The sequence below is a fragment of the Panthera leo genome, chromosome E1 (genome assembly GCF_018350215.1).
Source record: "Panthera leo isolate Ple1 chromosome E1, P.leo_Ple1_pat1.1, whole genome shotgun sequence".
Taxonomy (NCBI): Eukaryota; Metazoa; Chordata; class Mammalia; order Carnivora; family Felidae; genus Panthera; species Panthera leo.
In genome coordinates, this window is record NC_056692.1 from 60,241,981 (window position 1) to 60,252,620 (window position 10,640).

Genomic DNA, 10,640 nt, shown 5'->3' on the forward strand with positions numbered 1-10,640 from the left:
CAAGCATGTTGACCAGAGGCCAGAAGGAAGACACCCGGGGGTACCCTAGTGACTCCTTGGTCCCTGCAAATCTGCCACCCCTGGCCAGAGGCGGTGGGCATGGAGGCAAGGGGCGCCGTCTGGGATGGCCCCCAGTTTTACCTACCCGGCCATTGGATCAGCCCAAGCCTAGGACAGACATGCGAAGCCAAGGCTGTGCAGGGGTGGGAGCGGCAGAGCCCCCAATCTGCTCCTCTGGGGTCCCGGGTCAGGCACCGAGGCAGAGGCGGGGGGGGGGGGGGGGGGGGGCTGGGCTGCTGGGGAGATTCCCGCGTTCTGCCGGAGCGGGAGTCGCCCAGCGCCCCAGTCCGGGCCGGCAAGCTGGCAGAAGCAAACACACAACCAAATCCAAAAAACAAACACAGGAATAACAGACACAAGAAGTGACACCCACAGGTCAAAGGTCACCAGAAGCACCAGCACGTGACGCTGCACAAGACCTCACCAGGCACGGACGACACCACGGCACCGGCAAGAGACGGAAGCAGGAAGGGCAAAGGAGTAAGTCACTTTCGGTACAATTGCAAGAGAGATAGCAAAGAGGGCGCCAGGATGCGCCTTGTGGTCGCCCACAGCTTGGCTTTTCTTTTTTTTTTTTTTTTTGTCTTTTTTAAAACTAAGTTTTATAAATAACGTCTGATAACTCTGTGTATATAAAAACTAAACTCCAACAGCCACAAAGACTTGTCCATAAGTTTACAAGAAAGGGATTTTTTTTTGTTTGTTTTTTTTTCTTTTGTTAAACTAGCAAAGTTTCTATTATACTTTCTTCCCTTTTCCATATATATGGTCAAATGTTCTTGCTTGTTTTTTTTTTTTTTTAAAAAGACAGTTTTATAAATACTCTGCAGCTCTTTTTTTTCTTTAGCTTTTAAACATATAATTTAATAACTTCGTAAAAGGAACTCCTCTCTTTTAAATAAAGGGCCACGTAACCACACAGATAGGTCATGTAAACAGTGACACGGGACCCGTCGCAGGACACTGGACACACCCTTCACGAATGTTCACAACCAGTGATTTGGTCTTGTTCAGTGCAATGCGTCAGGCTTGAGCGCCGTGGGCCCTGGCCCAAAGCCACATAACGCCCCGTCCCTCCCAGCGGCCGTAGCGCCCAGGCTGGTGGCCCGCCCATCCAGGCCCATCCAGGGCCCCCAAGGACACCCTACTCTCAGGAGCAGAGCCCATCTATGCCTGCTGGCCACGCTGAGAGTGAATCACAGCCCCCTGCCAGGCAGCAGCTGTTGGGGCCTGTGGGCCACCCGGGAGCAGACAGCAGCCCTCCCTACTCAGAACCGCGAGCCCCAGAGAGCTCATCCGATCTTTCTCTGTTGCCACAGGGCCAACTCTGGACTCCAAGCCTGCACGGCCTTGGTACAAAGGGGGCCGAGGCAACCCCACGTCACCGCCGAACTGACCAATCCCAACGTACAAAACACACGATGACAACGACGAGATCAAAGGGGCTCAGCCCGGCGCCCCGGGGTGCAGGTTGTGCTTTGCAGGGAAGGGAGGAGGCAGGAGAGGAAGAGGAGGAGAGGAGGAAGAAGGGGACAGGGCTGCCAAACTCGCCATGCGCCTAACGGCCCCTTGCAGACCCGCCCGGGCAAGCGCGCGTCCCTACGATCGGGCGTCCGTCTTGGACTTTACTATCGTGATGACGCTGGTGGCAGCCACCTTGCCAGGGACGAGGGGCCCCAAGCCGGCCGCGAGGGGGCCCCGGGCCGGCGCCACGGGACTGCGGGCCACCGTCCTGGCGAAGTTCTGCAGGGCCTCGTACTTGGAGCGCAGCGCGTCGAGCTCCAGCTTCATGCTGGCGTTCTCCGAGGCCAGCTTCTCCACCTCCTGCTGCAGCTCCGCCTTCTGCTTCTCCAGCTCCTCCTTCTGGGTCACCCGCTTCACGCGGCAGCTGGCGGCGTAGCCGCGGTTCTTGAGCGTGCGCCGGCGCTGCTTCAGCTGGATGATCTCCTCCTTGGACAGGCCCCGCAGGTGCTGGTTCAGCTCCCGCACCGACATGGTCACCAGCTCCTCATCAGTCAGGCTGGTGCCATTCTCACCTGGCTCCCGCTTCACCTGGGGGCAGGGCAGTGCACGGGGTCAAGGCTGAGCGGGGGACCGCCCACCCTGGAGGCACCCCCGCCTCAAGACTCCATCCACCCCGCTGCTCACCTTCAAGGCCTTGTTTCCTTTATTGGGGGTCGTCATAACCCGGGGGCACAGCACGCAGGCACTCTGCGAAACAGGGAGCAGAGGTCAGGACCCTGGAGAACACCCCGCTTTCCCTCCCCAGTCCATACAGAGCCTGGGGGAGAGGCCCAGCCGCCCCCGCCCCCAGCCTCGCCTCTCAGCTGACCGTCCCCAATACCCCGAGGACCACCCGCCACCCTTTAGCTAGGCTGTTCCCCGTCCCCCTTGTCCCTAGAGAACCCAGCAGGTCTGAGGCGGGAAAGGGGAACCGAGGCGCTGTTAGAAAGGCAGAGACCAGGAAAAGGGGCTTGGGAAGAGTTGAGACGCATGCAGGAGGGGCCGGCCCAGAAGGAAGCCGGGAGCTTTAAAAATAACCCCAGTGTGCGCCCCAGAGCACGGCTGTTCCTGCCCAGTCACGCTGACTCAGCACATTGCTCCCGCTCCCGCTCCCTCACCGGCCTGGCCTGGCACTCCCCAAGGCTGCCAGCCAGCCAACACAGCCCCAGGGGACCCGGAGCCTGAGCAGAGCACCGCTGGGCCAGGAAGGCCAGCCTGGCCAACGGCAGGTAGGGCTGGGGCCGGCGACCCCGCCCACGTCTACTCCAGGGTCCTACCTGCTGCAGCCACCTCCCCTCAGCTGGCCCTGCCCCCGCGAAGGCTTAGGAGCCAGTGGGGACTCAGGCCAAGAGGAAAATGCAGGAGAGCCCTGAATCTCCCACAGACTCTTCACTCTGAACAGCTCAACTCTTTCCAGCACTGGTGGGAGCCCCCCACCCCTCCAGGTGGCAGGCACTCCAGCGCGGGCTGCACACAGCCCACCTCCGCTGCCGATGAAGCAACCTTCCTGTGGCCTCAGATTGCAGCATCTTGCACCCCTGCCCCACCCCATCCTCGCTGTTTCATAAGAGTGCCCGGTTAGCCACGCAGGGGCCTGCTCAGCCCCTTCCAGCCCCCCACCTGAGGTCACTGCCCACAGTGCAGGGGACAAAAACAAGAGGGGTGGGGGGCTGGACCGAAGGCCCCCACCCCCGCCCGGCACCCACTCAGTTGCCCCTCCCACACTCTGCCCTCACTTTCTGCTTCCTGAAGCCCTGCCAAGGACATTTCTGTGCACCTAATCCTGGCAATTCTGGCTCAGCCACCCCCCACCCACCCACCCCTAGCCCCCTGCTCTCCAGGTTAGACGCAGAAAAAGACGTCAGACGTGGCTGGAGGACCAAGCCAGACTGCAGTTTCCCTGCCGCAGGAGAGGTCTCTTACCCCACTGGGGAGATAAAGCATGGGCTGGGAGGGGGGTGGAGGTGCAGTTGGCTCCAGGGGGAGCCCCCGCCTCACCCAGCCTTGCCCCAGGCGGTGCCTCATCACAGCCAGGGCATCCGGGCTCTCAGACAGGCCCTGAGGCTGGCATCTCCCGGATGTTCCAGAGCAGAGGATGGAAAAGATAGGAACTGGAGGTCAGAAGAGCCCCAGGGCCCCAACCCACCCTGGAAGCCAAGCCCTCATGGCAGAGCTAGAGGGGCGCCCCCAGTCTTGAGTCTGAATCAGGGTGCAAGGACACCGCCCTGGGTCCAACCACTGTCAGCCCGAAGGAAAAGGGCTGCCACCAGCTTTTCCCACTCGCCGTGCTCCCTCCCCTCCAAATGCTGAGCACGACGGTGACTTCCTGAAGAGATCACACAGAAAAGTGCCGAGCGTGGCGGCTGGGAGCTGAAATGTGCCTCCTCGACAGATTTCGCCCTCCGCAGAAGGCCTGAACTCAGCACAAGCACAGCCGCTCGCCTCCCAGTCAAAGGTGCGTGTGCGTGTGCGTGCTGTGGGGGAGGGGCAGGCCTCTGCAAAGCCGGGGCCTCAGCCCCCTGGCCCGGCCTCTGTCCACCGGGGGACACACACAGATGTGACAGAGACAGCCTTTGGACATAGATGGCTAGGGATAGCTCAGGCCACCTCTAGAAGCCAGACGGGGAGTATCCCAGAGACGGGACTGAGGAGAAGCTTCCTCTCCTCCCCATCAAGGGCCGGTCCAGAGCTGGGGCCTGGTCATCCTTCCCAACTCAACTCCCCCAGAGGCCGGGCCACCCTGGGGAGAGGGCACGGGCAGTCCCCAGGGCCTGAAACCACCAAGGTACCCTGCACCACCCACTCAGGCTGAGAGCCGGTTGGGATGGGAAAACAGGTTCCGAGAGTTCCGTCCCCTGTATCTGGGCCCGAACTCTAGGATGTGGACACTCGGCAGGAGGCCGAGACAGCCTCCTGCTCCTTTTGGTGGCCTGCAAACTCTAGCGTCCAAATGTCCCCAACAGGCGTGGCCCCAACCTAGCCTAGCCTTACTCCCGCCCTGCCCTTCAGAACCACCTTCTCCAAAATCTCTCAGCCACTGAAAGCGATTCTGAAAAAAGTTTCAAACTTCATTTCCACCTAAGCATAAATAATGACAAGACTTACAGAAATACCCCTTCAGGAATCTGTATTTTCCTAAGGTAGGAAGAAATTCCAGCCAAAAGATGAGCTGAAGTGTTACACAAAGCTGCCTCTGTGTGTGTGTGTGTGTGTGTGTGTGTGTGTGTGTGTGTGTGTGTGTGTGTGTTGGGGGCAGGGGGTGTCCCTGAAAACAAACCACAAGGCGGCCCGACCTAGCCATGAACCCCTAGGTTCAGCTCTGATCTAGACAAAACAGCCCCCGTCCTGGAGGCCAGGAAGCACCCATACATTCAGGAAAGGCGGCCCAGGCCACACCACCCTCAGGCTGTCCCCCCCCCCCCCCGCCCCAAGAGGCCCAACATCCATCAGGGCCACAATCTTTACTAACACCTGCTCGACACTGAGCCCCAATCTCAAGTAGGACAATTTTGGGGTGACTGGAAGCCGCATTCTTCCACTCCATGCCTTCCACACCAGCCCGCCTGCTGTGCCCCAAAGGCTAGGCACCCTCAAAGCCACCACCACCTGCAGCTTTGACCCAAACCCCAAAGCCAGGCTGTGCAAAGGGGCAGGGCCTGCTCACCAGACACCTCACTCCCCAGATGTCAAAGTCCTGCCGCTTCCTCTCATTGGCAGTTTCCTGGTACAGCTGCACCTGCTTGTCCCTGCCCTGTCCACTGCCCTCCAGGACTTGAGTAAAGGCACCCCTCTTTCTCCCACTGACTCCCTCTCTGGCCAGGGTGTATTCCTCTCTTTCTTCCCCGCCCAGGGGCTGCCCAGCCTAGCCAACCAGACCAGTCACAGGGAAAGCCTGCTTCCCAGCCTGGCAAGCACGGCCCCCCTAAGCTCCTCCCCTCCTCTCACTCAGAGAACTATTTCCCAGTTTGGGGAACTGTCCCAGACGCTGGTCAGGGACCAGCTGCCTGAGAAGAGAATGCCTGGGAGGGGAGGGGACGGGCAGGCCGGGGGCTTCACATTCTGCCGGGGGAAGAAAACCTACCCCGAGGCCCCTCCACTGTCTTCTCACCCACTCCTCCTTCAACTCGCACGCCGGCCCAAACTTGAACCGGTGCCCCAGTCCCTGGGCCTGAGCCCTTCCCCGGTTTCCCTCCTGCGCCTATCTCCCGGCCCCTTAGACCCCAGGCCCCTTGCTCAAATCCCCCCCAGACATCAGAATGAGCATCGAGTGACCTCATGCTGATGACTCAGCAAGTCTCCCTCTGGGCTCTGGCACGCGTGTGACGGAGCGAAGCCACCGCGAGCAGGGTCTTCCCGGCCCCGCCACGTGCCGCCCCCTACCCCCCACCCGCCCCGGCCCGCCGAGGACCCCCGCGCCCGGGCGGGCGGACACAGACACCTGATGAATCAGCAGCGAGAACCGGGGCCCAGAGGCTCTTCCGCGGAGCCCTAGGCGCCCCGCTCGACCCCACCCTTTCCTCCCGCCACCGCGGCCGCCCCTCCCACCGGGACGCCCCGGGCTCCGCCGAGCGAGCCCCGCGTACGCCCCGCCCCGCCCTCCTCCGGCCCCCGCGGCCCACCCCCAGCAGCCCCGGCGCGAGGGCCGGGAGCTGCTTCTGAGCCGCGGGGAAATCGAGGCACGGGCCCCCAGCAGGGCGCGGGGCAAACCCGAAGCCGGGAGCGCGCGGCCCGCGCCGCCCCCGGCCCTCCAGGAGGAGCCGCGGCCCCGCCCGCCCCCACCCCGGGCCCGGAGCCCCCCGCCCGGCCCGCCGCCGCACTCACCCACCACACTGCGGGCCCGGGCGGGCCGAGGCCGGGGCGGGCGGGGCGGGGGGCGCTCCGAGGCCGCGCGGGGGCTCCGGGCCCGGGGTGGGGGCTCGCCGCCTGCGCGGGCCGGGCCGAGCGCGCTGGGAAGGCCGGGCCGGATCAGGCTCGGGATCCGCCGCCGCCGCCGCCGCCGCCGCTCCACAGACGTCACATGATGTTTGGTCACGTGGGCTCCATTCATGAAGCGGCGACGCGGCCGGCCGGGGCTTAAAGGGGAAGGAGCGGCGGCGGCGGCGGCGGAGGCGGCAGCGGCGGCGGCGGCCGCCGCGGCGGGACGCGCCTGCACTGCGCCTGCGCGCCCGGAGCTGTCGCCCCGGCGATGCCGCCGCCGTCCTGCCCCGGCGGGGTCTCGCGGGACTGGCCCCGGGCGCGCGCACCTCTGCGGGCCAGGCTCCGGCCTTCGAGCGGGGAGCCTCGTGGGACTGTCCCGCCGCCTTCCTGGCCCGGGGGACCCGTGCGGACCTGCGGTCCCGGGGCATCGCCAGGAGGGTCCTCGCGGGGCTTCCCAGGCTGCCTGGCGGGCACTTGCAGGCATGACCTCGCCTAATTGCGAGGCGACCTCCGCCCTGCCAGGTAGCCGCGGCCTGGTTCACGGAGGACCCGACAGTCTTGTCCAGGAGGCAAACTGAGGCGTGTTCAAGGCCGCCTCCAAGATCCTGCGGGGAGGGTGGTCTGGCTTCACCCAACGCCCGAGACCCCACACCGGGCGAGGGGCAGTCAGGCAGCCCAGGAGTAGGTGCGCCGTAAACAAGTGTGGAGTAGTTGGTGCACCAACTGCTCCTTTCCCGTTCCATCCACATCTGCCTGGAGCTCAGCTCACAGGAGTCCGTGGCTGCGCCTGCCTTTTCTCTAAGGACTTCTCGCTGCTGTTCAAAATTCCCAGAGAACGGGGCAACCCAGGGCTAGAGGGGAAATTGGAGGGATCCTTTCCATTTCCACTTCCAAGTTCTGGATTTCCTTTCTCGTGTGTAGTCAGGAAGGGTGACTCACCCCGCCAGGCGGGTCAGTGGGACTCAGCCGGCAGAGGGAGGAGTGAGGGACAGGTGGCCGGGGCTTCACAGGAACTCAGTGCCACTGACTGATGAAGGCCACTCGAGGCGGCCCCCAAAGCTGGGGGCAGAAGGGCACCACAGCACCCCCTGCCTGCCTCCAGTAACCTCTCTGAATCCCACAGTGCCTTGTCACCAGCGTTGCAGGTTTGGGCGTGGTTGTCTTAATCCAAGCTGCTCTTTAAGGGCAGGGCGTGACATTGTACTGAGCTCCGCTGGAATCTCACATACTCCGGGGCCTTGAGATTATATTTTTAATCTTTACACCCATCGTGGAGCTCGAACTCACAACCCCAAGATTGCATGCTGTACTGACAGAGCGAGCCAGGTGCCCCAACGGTGTGACTTAAAGTCAACCCAATCTACAGAACAACAAAGGCCCCTGAGGATAAGAATGCAGTCCTGTGGGCTCCAGCTCCTCCAGCCTCCTCACCACCGGATGTCAGCCCCGTTCTCCTGGTCCCACTTGGCAGGGATGTGGGGTCTGAGCTACTGTTGGACCTTAAGAGCCAGTCCACGAAGCAGGGCCCTGGCAGGCCACATGGGGTTGACTTGGTGCCACCCAGCTCACGCCAGAACCACGATGCCATCAGGAAACACCGGTGATTGGCCTGGGGCTGGGGGTCACCATGGGTGGAAGCTCGCTGGCTAATCCCCACTCGTCTTCCCACACCCCTGACTCCCCAGTCCTCATGGGAGGGAGTCTGGCTGCCATTGACATGTGGGAGGTGACTGAGAGGCTGATTTATCAGTCATTCGCGTTCTGCTCCTTCTCACCAAGTGAGCAAGGAGTCCCCTCCTCCTCCTCCCCACTGGGAACACACCCAGCCACCTCTTCTGTCTTGGAAGAGGGACAAGCAGGCATGGGGATGCACCCACCCAGGGCCATCAGAGAGGTCGGGAAGTGAATCGGGCCCAACTCACCTGGAGGCCAGTGACAGTGTGGATGTCAGGGATGCTTCCCACAGAGATGGCCCTGGGCCCTGAGGTCAGCCCTCTGGCCATGGGATGGGGGTCAGCTCTACGGCCCTGGGAGGTCAATGCTCTGGGAGACAACCCAGACTCTTTGCTGCCCCCCTCCCAGACTCTTCAGGAATATGGGAGAGTATGTGGAAAAGTGTCCTGACCACCTGCAGAATAACCGATAGGGGGTTTGTTTGCATGTCTGGGAGAGGCCACCGAGGGAGAGGAGGTGCCCTGTTGAAACAATCAAGATAGCCAAGCCCCCGGCACCTGTACTAGGGTCCAGCTAAAGGCCCCAAGAGAGTGCGTGCTTACTCTCCCACCTGTCAGAAGTCTGGCTGACTGCCACCCACGGTGCAGGACATTTGTCCCCCGGGAATAGCCACTACAGCCTTGCCGGGGAGTGATACTGCAAAGGGACAGGCCCAGGTTTCAGCTTCCCTGCTGGTCCAGGCAGCACCACCTTGACCAGCTTCCAGATCGGCCGCTAGGGGGCAGACGCTTAGACCTGGCTTTCTGGTCTGGCCTGGCCCTCTCTGGGCCTTAGTACATTGCTTCCTGCTGCAGCTGAATGCTGGCACCACCCCCACCCCCACCCCACCCCCCATGTCCTCCAGCCCCACAGCCCCCCTCCAGGTTGAACCCTCCGTGGGCAGATCTTAGACCCCACTGGCTTCTTCTGAAGTTCAGCAGGCCCCAACCTGACACTTCGAGGAGGCCCCGGGCATATAGGATGTGGCTGGTGTCCAAACCCAGACTGACCGGCCCTGCTCCCACTGGTGTCCAGGTAGGGAGATGGGCCCTCACCAGGGCCCTCCTAGGATGGACGTCTCCCTTCTCTGTCTGGCCAAGGGCTGCTGACCTGTTTGTTCTGGAGCCTGAGCCCAGTTGGACAGGGGTTAGCCTGGTACAGGAAAGGACGGGCAGAGAGGAGCAGGGCAAAGGCCCCATCCGGGCAGGCAGGAGCCCAGGGCAGAGTTGCAGTTAGGAAACTGAGGCAGAAGCTGGGTCAAGCAGAGGGAGGTGGCTCTGCCACCAGGGTTCACCTGGCCCATTGGGCAAAGGACAGTAAATTCATTCCAGCCTCTGCCCCATCTGGGGAGGCCCAGGGCGTGGTGGGTGTCAGAGCTACCAGTGACGGGGGCCAGGAAGGTACGCCAGACTGACCTTCACCCACTGAGACCCCTGTCAAGGCTCCTGCTTGGACTCATTGCAGGACCGCAATGCTTCCCACCTGGCACTTGTGGGCCCCTGGCCCTTGAAGCCCGTCCGCCTCCCTGACCTGCTCTGATCGCATGTACAACACGTCCCCGCTCCCCTCCACAGTGTGCTCCCGCTTACAACGCCTTCCCCGGACACCTGTCCCCACAGGACCCTCGGGGGCCTCACCCGCCCCCGCAGCCTTCCTGCCCAGGCCACTCCCCTCCCTCAGGCTCATTTGCCTTTCCTGCTTCCCCACCTGTGGAACTTTGGCTTGATGGAGAACCACAGATGGAAGGCTCACGAGTCCTGCCTGCTGGAACCCAGCACATTCTTCGTGGGTCAGAGTAAAGCCTCCCTGCAAAGCTCATCTGGACCCCTGTGCCTCCTCCTAGGCCGTGATGTGCCTCTTCCCCTCTTCAGACTCACCAGCTCACTTTCCTCAGACCCACAGCACGGGGGGGGGGGGGGGGGGGGGGGGGGGGGGGGGGGGGGGGGGGGGGGGGGGGGGGGGGGGGGGGGGGGGGAGGGGGGGGCGGGGGGGGGGCAGCACTGCCCCTCGTCGTATTGGCCGGTGTCTAACACACAGCAGACGCCCAGTGAGACTGGTCTTGACTTGAAGGGATTAGCTGGGGACCAGCTTTGGTCCTGGGCAGGCCTGTGGCACCACCTCTTCTGAGAACATCTTTTTCCCAGGGGGAGGGTGACAAGGTGCTGTCAGGGAAGGGGTGATTCTGGGCACTCACTGCCCACCCCTGCACACACAGGGCCTATGATGGGGCTCACACCTTAGGAGGGACCCACAGACATTCCAGGCCCAGATGTATATACATCTACTAGTCCTATTTCTCTGGAGAGCCCGACGTACCTCTGCAGGGGGCTCCTTCCTCACCTGCCCCTGCCAGCGTGGGTTGAGACATGTGCCCCTGCTACACTGGGAGATGTGGAGGGTGCAGAGGCCGGCGCCCCTCCCAGAGCAGGGCCCACCAAGCCCAGCCT

General features: G+C 62.8%; 1 protein-coding gene across 7 annotated transcripts; it reads right to left on the reverse strand.

The window, feature by feature from the left end:
• Positions 1–1,496: 1,496 nt before the first annotated feature.
• MAFG (MAF bZIP transcription factor G) lies at positions 1,497–6,448 on the reverse strand. Of its 7 annotated transcripts, none has more exons than XM_042916773.1 (3): positions 6,385–6,448; positions 2,209–2,271; positions 1,497–2,112 (listed from the first exon to the last, which is right to left on the reverse strand). In XM_042916773.1, exons 2-3 carry the CDS (start codon positions 2,242–2,244, stop codon positions 1,660–1,662), a joined length of 489 nt encoding a protein of 162 aa, XP_042772707.1. In that variant the 5' UTR covers positions 2,245–2,271; positions 6,385–6,448; the 3' UTR covers positions 1,497–1,659. The 7 variants fall into 7 exon arrangements, with proteins under 7 accessions (XP_042772707.1, XP_042772711.1, XP_042772708.1 ...); XM_042916777.1 differs by lacking the exon at positions 6,385–6,448 and adding an exon at positions 6,002–6,034; XM_042916774.1 differs by lacking the exon at positions 6,385–6,448 and adding an exon at positions 5,645–5,795.
• Positions 6,449–10,640: the final 4,192 nt, after the last annotated feature.

What these genes read in the sequence shown, in the direction of transcription:
- MAFG (XM_042916773.1), bottom strand. Translation starts at nt 2,244, where the DNA reads ATGACGACCCCCAATAAAGGAAACAAGGCCTTGAAG. An exon ending in AAGGAAACAAGGCCTTGAAG is followed by an intron (nt 2,113 to 2,208) that starts GTGAGCAGCGGG and finishes CCCTGCCCCCAG; the next exon opens with GTGAAGCGGGAGCCAGGTGA.